Source organism: Stigmatopora nigra, chromosome 19 (genome assembly GCF_051989575.1).
Source record: "Stigmatopora nigra isolate UIUO_SnigA chromosome 19, RoL_Snig_1.1, whole genome shotgun sequence".
Lineage (NCBI taxonomy): Eukaryota > Metazoa > Chordata > Actinopteri > Syngnathiformes > Syngnathidae > Stigmatopora > Stigmatopora nigra.
The window spans coordinates 3,497,540-3,516,665 of NC_135526.1; the positions used below are offsets into that span (position 1 = coordinate 3,497,540).

At 39.6% G+C, this 19,126-nt stretch overlaps 3 protein-coding genes across 4 annotated transcripts; 2 read left to right on the plus strand and 1 right to left on the minus strand.

Moving 5' to 3' along the window:
• Nucleotides 1-73: 73 nt before the first annotated feature.
• mrps31 (mitochondrial ribosomal protein S31) lies at nt 74-2,895 on the plus strand. The gene is made up of 7 exons (XM_077740882.1): nt 74-307; nt 492-893; nt 1,002-1,154; nt 1,325-1,468; nt 1,557-1,633; nt 1,912-2,052; nt 2,375-2,895. The coding sequence occupies exons 1-7, from the start codon at nt 210-212 to the stop codon at nt 2,608-2,610; spliced, it is 1,251 nt and encodes a 416-aa protein (XP_077597008.1). The 5' UTR covers nt 74-209; the 3' UTR covers nt 2,611-2,895.
• An 890-nt stretch (nt 2,896-3,785) lies between these two features.
• LOC144212762 (forkhead box protein O1-A-like) lies at nt 3,786-14,210 on the plus strand. The gene is made up of 3 exons (XM_077740881.1): nt 3,786-4,505; nt 11,322-11,513; nt 12,230-14,210. Exons 1-3 carry the CDS (start codon nt 3,999-4,001, stop codon nt 13,331-13,333), a joined length of 1,803 nt encoding a protein of 600 aa, XP_077597007.1. The 5' UTR covers nt 3,786-3,998; the 3' UTR covers nt 13,334-14,210.
• A 1,849-nt stretch (nt 14,211-16,059) lies between these two features.
• LOC144212701 (uncharacterized) lies at nt 16,060-18,455 on the minus strand. 2 transcript variants are annotated; one of them, XM_077740787.1, is made up of 4 exons: nt 18,225-18,455; nt 17,767-17,919; nt 17,033-17,380; nt 16,060-16,946 (listed from the first exon to the last, which is right to left on the minus strand). In XM_077740787.1, the coding sequence occupies exons 2-4, from the start codon at nt 17,834-17,836 to the stop codon at nt 16,840-16,842; spliced, it is 525 nt and encodes a 174-aa protein (XP_077596913.1). In that variant the 5' UTR covers nt 17,837-17,919; nt 18,225-18,455; the 3' UTR covers nt 16,060-16,839. The 2 variants fall into 2 exon arrangements, with proteins under 2 accessions (XP_077596913.1, XP_077596912.1); XM_077740786.1 differs by having other exon boundaries at nt 17,767-17,916; nt 18,225-18,454.
• Between the last annotated feature and the right edge of the window lie 671 nt (nt 18,456-19,126).

Genomic DNA, 19,126 nt, shown 5'->3' on the forward strand with positions numbered 1-19,126 from the left:
TTATTAGTAATGTTCACCCCCTTATAAATATAGACGCAAATGGTGAAGATAGAATCCTTATTGAACATTTTAGATGCACAAGAAAAGGTATCAAATCTTTATCATGGAACAACTGTCACGTCTCGGGTTTGTGGGGAGACATTTTTCTGTTGCATTTCAGACCAAGTCAGCCGTGTGAAAGGACATATATATTTTTATTTAAAATAATCATGATTAGATATATCTCCCGAACTTTCCACGTGGTCCAGAGTTCATCAGTAAATTATAATCGTTTTTTAATTGCAGATTATGATGCAGCGATTTTAAGGTAAATTGATGTTCCCTGTCCTTGCCTTAACAACAATTTCCTTTTCAGGGGTGTGCGCATATAGTGATGCAAATTCTACAATTTTTTTTGTCTAATGGCATTAATGTTACTAGACCTGTATAACAGCCGCAATTTCCATCTTACCTGTTTATTTTAAAAGCTCGATGTTTTGCTCTTCTCGTAGTGTGTCCACTTTGTGTCCGGCAAAATATCTCAGCACAAACCCAGCCAGATTGTGTAGAAATACACAGGATCTCCAAAATGCAGATAAAGGGCAAGATCAAACAGCGAAAAATGAAGAAACCCAAGATTCCAATGAAATCAACAAACGTGTTAAGTCAAATCAAGGAGACAATACTCTAAAGGAGGACTCTCAGGGAAAAGTGGCTGCATTGGGCGCAGCCAAGAGTGGGAAGGAGAATCTACTTGATCTTCTGGGAGCCATGAAGGTGGATGTCACCAGTAAAAGGAGGTTGCAAAATGTTAAAGTTAAACCAAGTGTTTCCCAACCAAAATCTACACCGAGAGCTATGGAAAGCACTATTAGCATGTTTCAGAAGGCTTCAGAAGAGGCCACATCTCAGATGTGAGTAGTAGGTTTTTCTTTTCGTCCTACTCTGATTTTCCAGATCACAGCAACATTGCAATAATGTGTTGTTTATTCATTCACTAAAAATGTTGTCACTCTGTTTAGACCCACTGTGGATCCCGAACTTCTCTCGGCTGCTTCTGCTGCTGCTTCCACTTTTCCTAACTCCGTCCTGGCAGAGTCTGAGCTCGTCAAGCAGCTGAGGAAGCATGAGGCCATCACCGATGCTCACAGAAAGGGTGACGTGAACAATCTGGGGTAAATAAAGTACACAATCAAGCCACTGTTAAGATCTCAAAAAATGTTATGACATCATGAAAAACATGATCATTAATATGGTGGTGGGTGCTGGAGCCAATTATGTGAGTAATTTACAGTAGTACGCTTTGATAGCATTAACCCAGTGTCTCATTTTTTTTGTTTCTTAGAGTGATTATAGCTGACATGAAGGTGGGAAGAAATTCCAATCGACAAAACGCTCGGGCTGCCAATCAGATTCGGTTTGATGAAGATGGGCGGGGCTATATGCACGATCGAGGAATCACGGCAGAGCTGGACAGTGTTCGCAGAAAGTAGGTTGTTACATTTGGGATCAATACTTCTACTACAAATACAACTTGAAAGTGCTTTGAAAATATATTGATATTTGTATCGTTTTAGGAAGAACTTGTTCACAGGCAGAAGACTAAACATTTTTTCTTCTACGGTTAATGAAGATGGAGAAGTTTCAACATTAGGTAATATTTTGTCATACTATTATTAACTATAACTATTATTCCACCCAAAATTATTAAGTCTGTGGTTTGCTGAACTCACTTATAGATTTGTCTATTCTACATTGACCCATTTTGGGGGTAACTTTTACTATATTACTGTTTGTTATTTTACTCAAAGTAGTATCATTGTGTTGGAGTCACATTTTCAATTGATCCCTACCCTCTTTTGAAATTCTACATAATATGATATTATGCAATCCGTCTACCAAATGTATTCGTCACATCTTGCCTTTTTTCAGCTCGACCAACGCTGTGGGACACTGACTTTGCGGAACAACTTGCTTCTGCTGCCGACCAAATGCCCCGAAATGCCTTTGAGGAAATGATCCAATGGACCAGAGAGGGGAAAATGTGGCAGTACCCAATTGACAATGAAGCAGGTAAGTCAATGACAGTTGTACTTCACTTACCGTATTTTCTCGCATACAGGCCGCATGTGTAACTCTAAAAAAATGATGACTGAAACAAGGGTACGGCTTATATGCGCACAAGACTTAACCGCGTTGCTATACTCTTTTTCACCAGTAGATGTCGGCAAATTATCATTTACTATTGGTTGGTTATTTTCTGTTTTTTCATTAAGAAAACAACCATGACTGGATCAATTACTAACTTCCTTATGATATTGACCATGATAGTGTGTTTTTGATTCATGCAGTATAACAGAAATAAAAAGTTGACATTGTTGTTCCCTTTTACAAGGTATGGAAGAGGAGGCCAGCATTCCTTTCCATGAGCATGTCTTCCTGGATAAACACTTGGAGGAGGGCTTCCCTAAGCAGGGACCAGTTAGGCACTTCATGGAGCTGGTGGTGACTGGTTTATCCAGAAACCCCTATCTCACGGTCCAGGAGAAGAGGGAGCACATTTCCTGGTTCAGAGACTACTTCAATCAAAAACAGGATGTTCTCAAAGAGGCTGAAGTTTATGCAAATTAAAATCTGGAAATTTGATGTGATTTCAACATCTAGAAAACAACACTCATGTGTTAGAGAATGAAAATGTGCGTGGAACAGCTGCTCCGTCAAAACATTTATTCCACAATCCGCCTTTTTATTGGTGGATTCAGGTCTCTAAAAGGGGAATAAAAAATATTTGTGAGAGGTAACAGTCTGAAAAACTACCAGAAAGGAAAGACTGTCAGCTACTGTAAGTATGAGAAGTATAAAATGAGATGTTTTCATTTGTAGTGGTAACATCATTAAAATAACATCGTTAATGGATGTTTGGCTGATTTGTCGGTTGGATAAATTGGTTGTGCCTCAATGTTTTAAGGGGTTGTTGAGACCTGTCTGTCACTTTGATTAATGGTGTTTTTCTTGGCATGCCGTGAAATTGGTTTATACTGGCATGTAAGCGGCGTCTAAGACGGGCTGGTTTAGAATACAAGGTTAAATAGAACTTGGACCTCTTACCCTTTATAAGGAAGTGCTTTTGAAGTTAAGAACATACGAACAAAGAAGCATGCAGTTTCTCCATGCTCATGCTGCTTTATTTATTGTTTGAGTAAGCTTGCACCATTGAGAGATTGACATTTGAAAACACTCGCGTTTCCACATTTTGTTCACTTTTCCTTAAACATGGCCGTTGGTGGCATGGTGCTGCTGTGTTGGCAACTTGGATAATTGCGAGGCAAATAAGCGTGTTTGTTTATACACCTGTGCCCAAATGCAGACAATAATGTTTGGAGTCATTGCTATAAAGGGGAAAATTGTAGTTTTCATCACCAATAGAGGGCAGCACTTGCGTCACATTTTGTGCCTGAATCTGAATTAACAAGCGCCGTTGTCCAATAAATTAATGTCTTGGTAGTAATGTCTAATATTATAAGACACACGCGTGGTCCGCAATGAAGACCTTTGATTTAGTTTTCCAAACTTAACCCACGTTTCAATGAGAATATTCTCTTTTCATACCAACATTTTACTCTTGATTTTTGTCATCCACCCCCCCGAAATTCACACATATATATATAACTATGACAGTGTTGTTTATTGCATAGCTTTATTCATGTATTGATGTTTAAATTGAGCACAATTTATTGATGTTCTCGAAAACACGCGAGAGTCCTGCCAAAGAAACCAGACGACAGAGCATGTGACAGGACGTGAAGGCATCATCGCACCCTTCATGTGGGTTGTTCTTCTCACAGGGCGCCACGCTTGAGAAGTTGAAACAAGTATTTAGATCAGGATGCTTTGGACACCACGGTAGACTTACAATCGACCAGCTCCGCCCAACACACCCAACGTAAAGCTACCCAAACTTTAGAATTCCTTAAATTCACCTGGGAGTCTATGAGCCTGGGAACCGGTTCGAACGCAACATGACTGAGGTACCACCGCTCCCAGTAGATCCGGACTTCGAGCCTCTCAGCCGGCCGCGCTCTTGCACCTGGCCGCTGCCGGAGTTCGTCGACCCTGCCGGTTCCACCACATCCTCCCCGGCCCCGTCGATGCTGCAGGAGCCGGGGGGAAACGGCGATTTCCCCTTGTGCTTGTTAGAGGGGGACTATGAAGAGAAGCCGCAGCACTTGCGCGTCCACTTGGGCACTCAGCAACACCTGCAGCCGCAGCAGCCGGGATCGCATCTTACGCCCCAGCAACAGGTGCTCCCTTCTGGTGCGGCATCCTTGGCCGGCTCGAGCCAGAGAAAAAGCAGCTCGTCACGTCGCAACGCCTGGGGGAACATGTCATACGCTGACCTCATCACCAGGGCCATCGAGAGCTCACCTGAGAAAAGACTCACCCTGTCCCAAATTTACGACTGGATGGTGAAGAGTGTGCCTTACTTCAAGGATAAAGGAGATAGCAACAGCTCTGCAGGATGGAAGGTGAGTGCCTGCAAGTCCATTTAGTTCTTTTTAGGTGGAGCATCTTTAACATTATATATATTGAGAACGTTTTTTTTTTCCTTTCGGGGACACTGGTTCATACAATGGACAGTGATTTAAAACACCTAGCAGCTCTTATGTTTAATGCATTAGATATTTTGAATCTGGCAACCCGGTGGAGTGCGTGGTTAACGCGTCGGCCTCACGGCTCTGGGGTCTTGGGTTCAAATCCAGGTCATATTCATCTTCTGTGTTCATTTTCATGTTTCAGTGCCATTGACAGAAGTAGACTTTCAATCCATTTTGACGGGCTGGGGAAAAGTCATAATGGATTGGACATCAATTGTCGTCAATGACAGCCAACCAGTTCAATAAGTGCTGTGTCATATTTAAAAAGAAGAAAAAAAGAAAATCAGATATACTGCATAAAATGACCAAACAAAAATCTCAACGTGAGATGAGTGACCAGGCACCTATCCAGGATTGACCGAACACAAAAAGTAAATACTACACAGATTAAATATTAAATCTATGCAGTATCTCTCTTGTAAAGGAAAAAATGTATAATGTGTAGTATTTCCTTTGTATTCATTAATGTATACCAAACTTATATGAATTTTCCAACAGACAAAATAATTTACTTATTGTCACAGCTCCTCATTGTCTTGTCATCTATTCTGCTTTTTAACAGGCATTTTTTTTTATAAAATCCCAATAAATGTATACAGCTCGAGGACATGATACATTTCCCCAAAAACTGCTGGGTCAAAAATTGGGATGCCATGCAAAGCATTGACTTAAGCAGATGGAAATACTCTGAAACAAGCGAAAGTTCATAGTGAACTTTTTTATATTTCAGCTGTGTAGCACTTCCTGGAACCTGTCCATGGCAGGAAATGCCTGCGCTATCAAATATAGTCTCCATTGTTTAACCCCCTTAAAGAACAAAAAAAAAAAAACATCACATTTTGATTGAACAGTCATTTCCAACTAAAGACCAATGCAAAAAATTCTTGAAGAATACAGACAACATGCATTGAGTGCTCTAGTATATAGCTTCCCTTCAACAGTGACAGGAGCTGATACAAAGAGTTCAGTGAGTCTTTGGTGAGTCGTGCGTAGATGGGAAGGGGGCAGGCCAGAGGGGTTGGCGGGAAGAACGTCAAACATCCTCCATTCCTGAGCTCTATGCTCACATCCTTGTGTCTTCTAGAGTTTCCTCAGCGGATGCCCCAGCTCCGAGAGAAAGAGAGGGACACTCTTTATTACGTCACTTCCCCCTCTGACCTTACGTTTCACCCAAGTTTAACTCCATGAATACAGAACAGATGTATTCTAGAGATCATTCTTTCATTTTTTTAATTAACATTACTCTCTATGACACTAAAACGTTTTTTTTCAAGGTGTGGAATTCAGTGCTGATTTATTAGGATTATTCTACATCAGATGATTTATTTTCTCTTCTCTGGCTATGGTTTGTCGGTATTTTCACTGTATTTATTTGCGACCTTGTATTATGAAGACCACTCTGTTTTTTTTTTCCAACCACTAGTTTATGTACTTTGAATAATATCGGCTTGACATTTTACAGCTTCACATAAATATTCATGAATATAACCACAAAAAAAAACTGAAGTGCTCTTATCAAATAATACTTTCTATTCATTGCCAAAACATTCATGGGATTCTTTTCAGAATTGTAAGAGATTAACTGCAACTACTTGGATTCACTGCTCCAAATACATACAATAGTTAAATATGACATTTAACAGTTTATCACCAAATGGTATCCTAAGAAACAACTATTGATTGCTGTTTCCAACTAATCAAGATAGTTTAAGATATTAATTTTTAGGCAACAGCTCTCCACTTAACCATTCTTTTGTTGACATGCTTACTGGGCTTTGGAACTGCTTTTAATGGTTATTTTTACACTTTCCTGTTAAAAAAAATACGACAGTCCCCCTACAATGAACTATGACGCATTTCCTGGCAAGTGGATGGAAAATAGTGCCATGTGTTAACATCCCCCCGCCTGGCAAAACACCACCGGTCTTTGGCATGGAAAACTATATTTAAGACTGTATATGTTTTAAGAATTTCAATGAACTTTAAGTCGTTTAATTTCATTTCAAAAATGTTTAATGTTGTGCTTTCCGTATCTTACATTGCCCATATTTTGAATGAAGAGCCGTTTACTGGAGTGTATCCACAGATAGAGGGACACAGGCTGCCATGCACTTGATGGTGGGTGGAGATTTGAGAGTTAAGAATAATTCGAAAGCGCCGCCTGAGGTGGACGGAAAGAAGGACGAGAGCGATGTTGCAACCTCAGAAGCTTCCTGTCAGCCTTGCTTTTAGCATTTTGTTTTCCATGTCAAACTGTAGTACTATCTTAAAATGTCTCTGCCACCAGTTTAGACGCCTCTCTAGGGTGGGGAGTGGTTTCCCTTTGGAATATTTGTGGATCTGAGAATGGCGGCATGCAGCCTATAAGCTTACCTTTCCTTGTATTGCTCTAAACTAGTGGTTCTTACTCTGGGTTCAATCGAACTGTATGGTTCGGTGAGTCGGTCTCAATAGGTAGTTGGCTCTGATTTTTGCCTTTTTTTTTTAGATGCGTTTAAAATCGAACTTTGTGCCATCACGAAACCTTAGTTGAGTGTTGTTACTGCTTTCCGGATTCCACAATGCGCAAAACAGCATGTTGACCTACCAAAAAATTAGTAGATTAAAAAAAAAAAGACTTCATTAAGAACCACACAAATAGAAACTCAATTCACTATATTGTCCAATTAAAATGCATCTGGTTTATCAAGTGTCTTGATAATTTTAAAAGGATAACATACTCTACCTCTAACAGTGTTAATTCATTAAAATTTGTCAGGGTTTTTAACATCTAAGAATGTATTAGTCTTTACTTTGAATTTGCAGTTCCTACGAGTGTTGTTGTTGACGTTGATATAGATCTTAAACTTTGACCTAGGACATCCAGGGACACGTTGCTGATGAGAGACATGAGATATAATGTGGCGTATTGAATAACTATCAAGCAATTGTCTTGGGACTCACAAGGTTAAAAAAGGAGAGGCCCGCCTGGGAACTTAAGAGGCCCGCTCAGTGGTTTAAATGAAGAAAAGGAGGCTCAGGGCTGGGGCCCTTTTTTTCTGTGGCTTGGGGGGAAGGAGGAAACACTCAGCTGACTCAGAGGCCTTCATACTGTCTGCTGTGTACCAATGTGCAAGCCTGTGGAATCCTTGGCATTTGTGTTACTTCATTGTCCCCCAGTCACCCCCCATAGCATGTTTGCATAAAGAACCTTGCCTAAATGCATTATGCAAAAACAGACATGGCTGGAAAGAGAAGAAGCCACATGAGGTGTCTGCATGTCTGCAAAGCGTAACGGAATCAAAATGAATTGTGAAGATTGATTAGTCCTGATGATGAGACTTGAATTACAATTTCCGATCAAGTATTGTTGCAAATTCCTTCTTTTCAAATTTATGACTTTTGCATTATATTATAATATATTATAGACATATCACGTTCTTTCTTCACATAGATGTATAGTTTTTTGGTATAAATAAGTTTTTTTTCTGAATTCATTGTGAATGAATGAATGCATGCGCACGAGACATGCTTTAGGAATCTGTTTTAAATTTTTTATTTCTGTGTCCTCATGTAGCACTACCTCATTTGTTCCACTTGCCATCTATCATACTGCTTCTTTTTGTACTTAGACCTGCTTTGAAGTGGTGGTTGAAGTAGGTTGCCCTACAGGGTGATGCTCAGCAAGATGCAATGTTCTCTATTCTTACTTTAAGGATAGGTCATGCTTTTTTAAAAACGTGTATGCATGAATCTCTGTATAATTTGCTGCTTTGTAGCTAAAAAAACACTCTTTTTAAGAGAAGTGGGGGAGGAGAGAAGCAGATGCTCACAGGTGTCATCCCCTTACAGTTCGATCTAAGTATAGCAAATAGTTTTATCTTGTAGAAACAGCTATGGCAATACCTGTAGTTCATTTTTTTCCATAAAAAGGTATGATTGTCAGTCCAGTTTAAAATCGTACGCTTTGTCCAATTTTTGGGCGGAATTTTTATTCATTGTATTCAACAAAAATGAAGCGTTTTTTTTTGTTTTGTTTTTTTTACTCAATGGGGTCAGTCCATTGCCCCTTTCTTTGTAATAGAGCCTGGCAGTATATTGATTATGTACAACACATCTGTCCTGATGTTGAATCTAAGAAGAAGTTTCACCTTGGTTGCACCTGAGTCTGCTCAACAGCCCTGTTTTGTTTGTTCATCCTCTAACCGTTACAGAAAGCCTCACGCTTGGCTTCACAAGGAGCAACAGCTGTGTTAGTGAGATTGTTTTCGGGTTCAGTGGGAGGAACTTTTTCCTCCTCCCTTCACATTCAAAATAGATTACAAATTTCACTAGACTTTAGTGAGAGATATTGACAAGCATGTGGTATTTCTCCTGTATTGGGATAGCTAATTACAAGGTATTTTATTGTTGGCATTTTGCCTTTGCAACCTGCCATGTGACATTTTTGAGTGCCTACTGAAAATAGTGTGTCAGCAGCCAATAAATCTGTCCAGATTTCAGATGGCTTTCCACCAAATGACCCAAACTAGTAGTGGTAGAACTTCACCAGTAAAAGGGTGACTGACATTTGATTTGGAGTTCAATTCAGCCTTTTAGTATTTTCCTTAAATGCAAATAAATATAAAGCTACCATTGTATTGGTGAACAAATGTATCATTTTAAACAGAGCCCATTTGTTATTTCTCTAGAAGACAGAGAATGTTCTCTTTGTTTTTCATTTTGTGAAATTTTAGAAACATATCTCTCTACCTATTTCAATTCCGTATAAGAAACTTTTAAGGATATCATTCTCCAGTGAATCTGTTACCAAACTAACAATTAAATCTTCAAACAATACTTCATGCCTTATTAATACTTCTTTCAAGTGTTCAGAATACAACACCAGTAATATTAGAATAGAATTGAACGGCAGTACGTATTACAATTATAAATGGGTCAGAGTCCAATTGACTCACTAAAGATTCACTCTACAACTAGTCCCACTTTCTCCCCAGGTATTTCTAATGGTTTAATATGGCTTCAGACTGAGGGTGGTACCTATAGGATGGACTTAGGTTGGACTTTGAGGGGAATAATGTTTGTGACAGGGGCACCTCCTGAATTATCCTGGCTGGGGATGCCTTTTGCTCTCTTTTGGGTGAGGTGAGGTTATCCCAGACTGAGGAGAGAATTTTTCTTCCCGGCGACTAGTCATGTATTGTTAGGACTAATCAGAGTGTGTAGACATTAGCATATCGCCAATGATCTCGGCTGGGCTTTTACTTGTTGCTTATGTATGGTTTGACGTCTGTAAGTGAGCATGTTCTGCTCATTTCCTGTTTGCATCCACACTGGCTGAGGGGGAAAAAAGCCTGGATTCAAATAAACAGTAACAAATTGAATATTGTTTGAATGCCACCTCACTCTCTCCATTCTGAACTTGCAGGATATCCTTCTCTGGAGGCCGTATTACATAAAAGTCGTGGCGAGAAGGGAAGTTGAGTCAGAAAGTAGTACATTACACACAATCCTCCATCCAGCCTGTTTGCACGTCTCTGTTAGAGGCGGAGGAGCCTCGTGTTCACTGAGCGGTGAACCCATTGACCCCAGCCACATAGCAACAACATCTCACTCTAGCATTCTCCCCTCTTAAAATGCGAACCCTGTAACCTCCACCCCGTGCTTATGCTTTAGCTAAGATGTGCTCTCATCCTCACATGAACGTTGATGGACTTTCTGTGGTTCTTGTGTGATGACAATTATCCAAATAAATAGACTGAGCCGGCGTAGATTCTTACATTTTTACCGATAAGAAGGTTCACACATCCACTAACCCTAACCTTAAAACAGCACTGTGATGTCAACATGTAAAAAATGAGAAATAATAGGCATTTCTTGTTTTGAATTTGAGCATCATAACATCCTTGCATGTTAAGGCCTGATGAACTCTGTGGGTGAGGACATCTGGCTCCATCGTAACTGCAGTAAGCTGCTTTTGTCTTATTATGGCCATTTTGGGGAATTTCCCCACTCTTCATGTTTTGTTCAACATGTTGTTTTAAAGCAGACATGCATTGCTAGATTTGGAAGATTTTTTTCCCCTCCAAGAAGCCTAGAAGTACAATACATGCTTATTGCATGGTAGTCTTTTCTTCCCCTTTCAGTCTGCAAAAATGATGACAAGAGGCGAGACTGGCTCCCTTTTTTTAGACCCATACGTTATCATTAGAGTGCCGTAACTATATGGAGCTTTAGGTGTGCGCAGAAATAACTACGTACAAAAAAAGAGCAATTTGGGGAAACTGAAAGTAATGCTGTTCTGTCTCATTGGCAAAAATACTTTAAAATTGCAGCAATGTCATTTTACTCCCTTACTTATGGTGACTCCCCTTTTTTTTTTTTGTTCGAACTACTTTTCCACTTTGGTGGAGTAGTTCTGCTGCCAGCAGTTGGGTGGGATTGAGATGTGCTGATAAAACAGCACTGACATCACAGGAAACAAATGATCATCACCTCCTGTAAAGAGGAGGGGGGGGGGGAGAATGATGACCAGGATAAATAAATATGTTGGCTTTTTTTTTTCTCAGACAATGTGTGTAAATACTGTTTTTTTGTGGAGCTAACAAGTCTACAAATTGTGCTTTCAATTCTTGGTCAGACATTTGTTAAAAGAAAAAAGTAATGGGATGGATTTAAATGTGTTCCTGACTTTTCTGACCCCTACAGAACTCCATCAGACACAACCTATCGTTGCATAGTCGCTTTGTGCGCATTCAAAATGAAGGAACGGGTAAGAGTTCGTGGTGGATGCTGAACCCAGACGGTGGAAAAAATGGGAAATCACCTCGACGCAGAGCTGCCTCGATGGATAACAACAGCAAGTTTGGCAAGAGTCGAGGAAGAGCCACAAAGAAGAAGGTAGGGCCCTGCCTATGAGATGTGTATATATTTTCATTTTGTGTTAAGGGAATGGAAGAAACTTCTTTCTTTGTGACTGCACCTGACATTCATTAATGAATTAAGCCATATTACACAAACAGCGATAAAAAAAATCCTATTTTTCCAAGAACAAAAGGTGTCTTTTACTCAGATGTATAATTTGAGACTCAAGTTGTGGTCATGGGAAATGTGTTTAATTAGTTTCTTTAGCTTCCTGTTCTTCATAAATGTCCTGACACAAATGATAGTCCTTGTTTGCTTGAATGTAACAAGGATAACAACGTTTGTTCGTAAGAGTTGAATTTAAATTCCAAAGTTATATAAGTTCTCTCTTTGATTATTTTACATTAAGGCCAATGCTTTGCCATAAACCGAGCCAATAGATTTTCCGTGTTTTCTTTTCTGTTATCACAAGATACCCATTTTGGTGACATCAGGCACCAAAACAAGTTGGGGAAATATTGACTTTTCCATGATTACATCACTTTGACTATGAAAAAAAGAAAATGTTTTAATTTTGATGGCATTTGGGGATATACCTGGTTATGATAGATTGCCATTCATCTTATGAAGGTGCCATTAAAACAAGTTCTCCTTTCTTAGTAGTCCTTCTACCTGAAAAATGTCCCCACCTCTGACCTGTTTACAGTTCAGTGTATATTTGTGAGTCATTTGTGTGATTTCTGCACCCCCAGATTGCAATACAGGATGGTGCCGCAGGAGGACCAAGCAGCCCTGCCTCGCAATATTCCAATTGGCTGGGAAGCCCAAGCTCCCACAGCAACGAGGACTTTGAGTCCTGGAGCTCATTCAGAACACGCGCTAACTCGGACGCCAGCACCCTGAGTGGCCACCATTCACCTTTCCCTTCCGAGCAAGACGAAATCGGGGAAGCCGAGGGCCATCTGATCTACCCCGGGGGAAGTAAGATTGCCGTGTCCCTTCCCAGCCTGTCTGAAGTGTCCAGATCCATGGGTGGCTCGGAGATGGTCATGGAGAACTTGGCGGACAACATGAATTTGGTATTTCCCAAGGACTCCTCCAATGTTTCTATGCTACAGAGTAGTGGTCCTTATAATCCCCCACTGCCACAACAGGACTTCCTCAAATGCATGTACAGTCAGCCCAGGATGAACCCCGTGCCCCCCGCCACGATGAATAAGCAGGACTATGGGGTTTATGAGAACAATTTTGGCTGTTCTGCAGGCCTCCTTAAAGAGCTCCTGAGTTCAGAAGCTGATGCTCGTAGAAATATGATTCTCTTTAAGGAGTCACTCATTTCTCATGTTGGGAGAAGCCAGTGTCCAAGTCGTCCTTATGACGACAGCCAGAGGCAATTGGGGCTCCATAACGGAGCCAACATGATCCGTCCTCCGTCCCGTCACGTGAATCCGCTGTCTATTAATAATGATCAGTGTTGTCCAACTTCGCGAGACTTAAATAGCGCCAGCATTATCCCCTTGACAAGTCTGAGTTGCTTCCTGGGGGCTACTCCTCAAATGAGCAGTCTGAGGACATGCACACAGTTGTCCCGTGGCCAGCCGGCCACAGGTAATGATGTCACGCCTGCCTACTGCAGCAACAGGGAACTTCATTCACGTATGCATCACCAACAAGAGCGGCTACCCAGCGACCTGGACAATATGTCCATTGAGAGGTTTGAATGTGACATGGAGTCCGTCCTTCACGAAACACTCATGGATGGCGGTGCACTGGACTTCAATTTTGACCCAGCGGCCGGGTCGCAAGTCTTCCCCCAGAGGGTAAAGACCACCACGCACAGCTGGGTGTCAGGCTAGCTGTTTGCGTTGTACTTTCCAGTCTTTAAAGTCAAAGGGGGTAGGTATTTAACTGACTTTGATAGTTTGGAATTCACTGGACTTCACAATGTGTTTTTTTTTTTTTTTTGTAAAATGACCCCAAACCATAGTTTTAATCCAATTTTGCTGTTGACCAGCTGGTAAATAGCGTATTCTGTTGTTTTGATTTAAAAAAAAAAAACTAATAATGAAGACTGTAGTTATTTGTTGTTATATCCCCTTAAATACTTTTAATGTAATTATTATTTCATCTTCATTTGAGATGCAGGTAGCTGTAGTGATCATTTAAAGGGCAATACTGCCAAAGTTTACAGCGTTGATCTGATTTTCTCTCTCCACAGCAGTTTTATAGACAATTTGAGGGAGGGTATGATAAAATACTTTTAGGAACTATATTTGTAGTATAGAATGGCAATAAGACGTGGAAATGTATATAAGTATTAATTGACGGCAGCTGGATCCAACTATATTGCTCCAAATGTTTGTTCATAGAGGGTTGAGTTATTTGGTAGTTTCTATGTAGGGTATATTTTAATTAGTTTTTAATGAAATGTCCCAACAACTACTTTTTATAATGTTACACATTGTTGTTTGAGTGCTGTAATTCAACCCAAACAATAGCAGTAAATATATAAACATTCATTACCTCAAAATATTTACCTCTTCAGCTTTCAAGAGATTTACAAAGATTTTTTTGTTGCTCCTAATGTAATGACATTTACTTTACGTAACATTTATTTTTCTTTTGAATCGGTATAGAATTGAAACAAGACATTATAACTCTGTATATTTTACTTATTGTACATGGAAGACTATTTTAGCCATTATAGTTTATATTGTAATTATTTTGTGACAAACTTCAACCATAAATTAAAATGCATTGCTTTGTAAAATGATTTTTCATTTGACTGTAATTATTTTAAACATATATTGTGTACTCTATGAATGATGAACTTTTTTTTTTTGCAATTACATTTTTCAAAATTTGTACTGTGTCTTATTCAATCACAATATGTTTTATCCACGTTTGTTCTGGGGTTGCACGAATGAGGATAAAGATGAGATGAGATACATTAAGTATCACCTAATGTAAAACTCAAGCCACTTCGCAAACTTAACTTAACTTGTAGCATCATATTTAAGAAAAAAAAACAGTCAATACAGAGCAGCACTGGGTACCTTAATCATGAATTTTTAGACACTAAGATTAATAATCTTCAACAAAGGTATTTGGCCATACAGAGACATGTATGACAGTTTCTTGACACAATGAATCCCACAGTGGGGGTCATGTAACTGCAGAGAGACAAAGCCCCAACATGCTCCCTTGAGTGGGAGGTGTTTTCAACTAGACACCAGGTCACCTCTCCTGCTTGACCGATCAATTAAGAATGTATGAAGCCTCAAAGTGGGTTATCAAATGGGTTAATGGAAGTCTCCCTTGTTTGTTGAACTTTGAGCCCAAACATGTTGTCGATAATGAAAGGCAGTGGAACAGTTGAGGTGGAAGTAGAGACACGACTTCTGATTCATCCAAATATTGGATGATAGACTGGAAAATATACAAGTGCAAGAGACACACAAAAAAAATAAAGGAAAAAGTTGTTGTTTTAAAATGTTCTTATATCTAACCACTTTTAACAATACACACTGGAATATTCGGAGTCTTCACAAAAGATGGAGAGTATATTTTGTTATTCCTACCGGGCTTGCGCAAATAAAATTAGCTTTTGGGGTCTAGCCAAATGTATTCGTGTGGCCCCGCATGGCCCAAAGCCAGAGAACAAGCTGGTTTGTGTCTTTGGAGGTTTGCTAATAAAAACTTGACATGTACACGCACACACTTTTTCGGAGCTGCAAATCTCAGCAGGAGGCCAGGATGTGCTGATTCATGAAATGGACTGAGGGCTGAATTTTGAACTTTGTACACCCTGCAGACATGGCAAACAATTCAAATGAGATACTCACAGCAAATTAGGGAAAAACGTATGAATGTGACCCTTGTGATCATAATATGTACACAGAACAGAAGCCAGCATCTCATCTCATCTCATTTTCTCAACTGCTTTATCCTCATTAGGGTCGCGGGGGGTGCTGGGCCCAATGTGCATGTTTTTAGAGGAAGCCGGAGTACCTGGAGGAAACCCACACAAGCCCGGGAAGAACATGCAAACTCCAAACAGGTGGACATGACCAGGATTTGAACCAAGGACCACAGAACTGTGAGGCTGACACACTAACCAAGAAGCCATTTGAACATTTGTTAAAAAAAAAAAAAATTAAAAAAAAAAACAGGGATATGCATGATGAATACAAGATAAATGATCAAAAACCAAAATGAGAAGTATGCTTGAGCACAACTCAAAATAGCGAATTGCCATCTACGTAGCTACAGTTTAATGTTTAAATGTACTAGTTTCAGGCAGGCTACCACGTAGTCTAAATATAGAAATTTGTCGCCATCTTTTGGCTTTTAGGAAAACACAATTGAAATGTTCTCATGTTACCATTGTAAATCCAATGCATGATGATCATTCACCTGGATCAAATGAAGTGAAGCAAGATATTAACAATTCTTGAAGATATTAATAATGCTTGAAGATATCAATCATTCTAACAAGCGTTCACCTTGCTGACCTTTAAAAATGACCATCACAGTATCACAGTATCTCTAATTCTATCTGAATAGAAAAACAAGACCCACATGTGTATTGACACCTTTATTGCTTTAACATGGTTATAGCATTTAGTATACATCTGGTATCATCATATAGTTCAATGAAGCTGTTTTCAGGGAAAAGATACATGCAGAATTTTCATAGAAAGTGTTTTTGTGTAAATACTGCTCACAGCATAGAGCCCATAGAGTACAATTTAAAATAAAATAAAAGAATATAAGGCTACAACTTTCAAAAAAAGTGTGTAAGATTTTCAAGCAATTGTGAAACTTGTTTACCTAATTAAATAGCATTGGAGAAAGAGATTATAATGGTGTTAAAACATTACAAGACTTTTCAATGCCTTAATATTTTATTCTCATTTTTAATTGAACTATTTCTTTTAGGCAGGAAAGTACCATTGAGAATAAAAACCTATTTTTCAGTAATCCTGGACTAAATTCAACATTTTTTTGCATTCTTGTCATGTCTATTTAGCCTGTAATGAATGTAAACATCCATTAAGATACTGTTATTGTAGTCCAACGTTGATTGAGAGAGATTAACGTGACACTTACTTTCGAATCAAAGCAGATTCTTGTTTTTGGTTTTTAAATAATCCTTTCATCTGTACAATGGGGAAAATGAAACACATTTTCGGTGTTTCCTGAGCAAAAATAAGCTTTGAAAAATTAGGGAGGGGGTAATATGTGCAAATTTGGTTCTATAAGGCTCTGGTGATGCATTTTACCATCTTTTTAAAATATTCTACTAGCCACAAATATGAGACAGAATCTGTAAATCTGTTGTGTGGTGATGAAGAATTGTTCATGGATTTAGAAGACCCACTGCCACTGGAAGTGATATCAGAATTGACAAAAGCCATGGCGCTGATTTAAACATCACGCTAATTGCTGAGCAAATTGGAATAATCCCTGAAAAGAAAGACAAACATTATTTCATGTTTGACACTCTTGGCATGCAGGGTGGTGCTGCAATAAAATATAGGAGACTGACTCACGGTGATGGACAGCCATGCTGTTCTCCTTCCAACCGGTGCCTTGGTAAACCCTGCAAGTGTATGTGTAAGGCTTTTCATCGGCCATGGGCGCCCAGGTGAGGCGACACACATTTGGGGCGAACAGGCTGACGTTACTCCTCCGGCGGTCCTCGATGGACACATAGATGACGGCGTTGGGGTAAGTACTGCCCACCAGTCTGCTATCTTGACGATACTCACAGTAGGGACCCGGTATCTCATCGTTGACTGGGAACTCACAGTCTACCCTGATGTTTCTCTCCAAATAAGTCAGGCATGGAAACATCTGAGGCCCACGTGGAGGGAAAAGAAACGTGTAAAAGGAACTCACTAAAAAAGAAACAAAGAATAAGGATGTTCATTTCTTGTGTGAAGAATTGTGCAAAGGGAAACATATTTACAATCAGATACAATATTTTCTCAGATTCCTGCTAATTATGTCACTATAATAACAAATGATTTCAGTCCTTAGCAAGCATTCAAACACTGTGACTGAATAAATACGCTTGTAGAATACAAATACTACATTAATGATTGATTATACTTTGATTAAAGATAATGACATCACTATTTTTTTATAATCTGAGTCATGCATGATACAATCTTCCAACCCTGTCATTGTTTTTTTTTACTGTTTGAATACATATAATGGCTATTATTCACAACATTTTAAAACAACCATCCAGCCTCAGTTAAATTAAAATAAAATCACTTACTGTGAATTTGGTGCGTTATTATGATCTGGGCCAAGAGTAGACATAATGTGGTGAGCAAGTGACACGCCATTCGTATGCAGTCGACAATACTGCAATCCGGAACACTTGAATAACCTTCACACTGTGAAGTTCACAGCACTTTATCATCACCTGCTGACAAAGTGCGACATGGGACCTCATGAGAAGTGCATGCCTGAAAAAAGCATTAAAAAATAAAACCCAACACAAGGTGGCATTGGAATCCAGAGGGTATTGGAAGTATCCCTCAGCAGCAAAAAATAGTGGGTCAGTGCAGGCTGCAGTTGTGACGACGCCCATGCAGTGACTTTGCACTGCAGCAAACTGCACCGCTCTATCCCATCTCTGCTTCAACGCAGGTTGAGACTGCTGCACCCCCCAGCAATTTGCAAGACGATGAAGCCCGAATATGCAACCCAGGTACAAAATGAAGGACTTACCTGCTTGGCCGACGTGATGTTTCGCTGCAGGCGAGCGAGCTCGACGTCAAGCGCTGCAATACAAACACTAGGGTGCACACGCACTACTGCAACTTTGAGTACTAAAGACAGAAAAAAATAGAATAAAATGGAACAAAAAGGTATATATTGTGGTTATACTTGATTTTCTTTACAAATGCATTTGTGTCAATACAACTATGTGTTTAGAGATAAAATATAACAAAATAAACGTATAGTAGTAGTGAGTAGATTCACACTGGAGCAATGCCGCAGTTATACACGAGTTCCCTCTGCTGGATAAATGAAATAAGTAACACTGTGGACTTAGAGGCCTTTTATTGTGGTTTGGACCAGACCATTGAAACTTTGTTGCGACTCACTACTCCTGCAGCAAGCCAATAAGTCAGGGGATGATCACCTCAGTTCAGAAGTCCAACACACTATTAACGACTGTTGGTGCCAGATGACATGACCACAATCTTCAACTGCCCATTTTATAAACCAACTGACCTTTGCAATCCAACTGTCTAGCCGAATACGGGTTGCAATAAAATTATAACCTAACCTAAATAGCAAATATATAAAGATTACCATTGTGAAGACAATAACAAAATTAAAAATAATACACAGGTTACAAAGTTTAAGAACATTTCATAACTAGTCATTCTTAAATCGATAAAAAGCCACTTCAAATGTGACTGCTGAGGAGTTACATCAATTAACAGGATCAAAAAATGACATTGTAAAATACATGGCCGCGCAGCTTTAATTAGCTCCTACTAGCGTTTGTCTTTGAGAGGCTGCAAGGCTGCTGCCAATGTCCCCAGAGACTACTTTGCAAGGGAGGTGTTCAGCAAATGTCCTTGAAAAGACAGATGAGCAATGTGCACAGAATGGGCTAC

Coding starts and splice junctions, on each gene's coding strand:
- mrps31 (XM_077740882.1), top strand. CDS start 210: ATGATTAGATATATCTCCCGAACTTTCCACGTGGTCCAGAGTTCATCA. Junction 1,155..1,324: donor GGTGACGTGAACAATCTGGG/GTAAATAAAGTA, acceptor TTTGTTTCTTAG/AGTGATTATAGCTGACATGA. Junction 1,634..1,911: donor TGGAGAAGTTTCAACATTAG/GTAATATTTTGT, acceptor GCCTTTTTTCAG/CTCGACCAACGCTGTGGGAC.
- LOC144212762 (XM_077740881.1), top strand. CDS start 3,999: ATGACTGAGGTACCACCGCTCCCAGTAGATCCGGACTTCGAGCCTCTC. Junction 4,506..11,321: donor ACAGCTCTGCAGGATGGAAG/GTGAGTGCCTGC, acceptor TGACCCCTACAG/AACTCCATCAGACACAACCT. Junction 11,514..12,229: donor GAAGAGCCACAAAGAAGAAG/GTAGGGCCCTGC, acceptor CTGCACCCCCAG/ATTGCAATACAGGATGGTGC.
- LOC144212701 (XM_077740787.1), bottom strand. CDS start 17,836: ATGGCGTGTCACTTGCTCACCACATTATGTCTACTCTTGGCCCAGATC. Junction 17,381..17,766: donor AATAACGCACCAAATTCACA/GTAAGTGATTTT, acceptor TTTCTTTTTTAG/TGAGTTCCTTTTACACGTTT. Junction 16,947..17,032: donor CAGCATGGCTGTCCATCACC/GTGAGTCAGTCT, acceptor CTTTCTTTTCAG/GGATTATTCCAATTTGCTCA.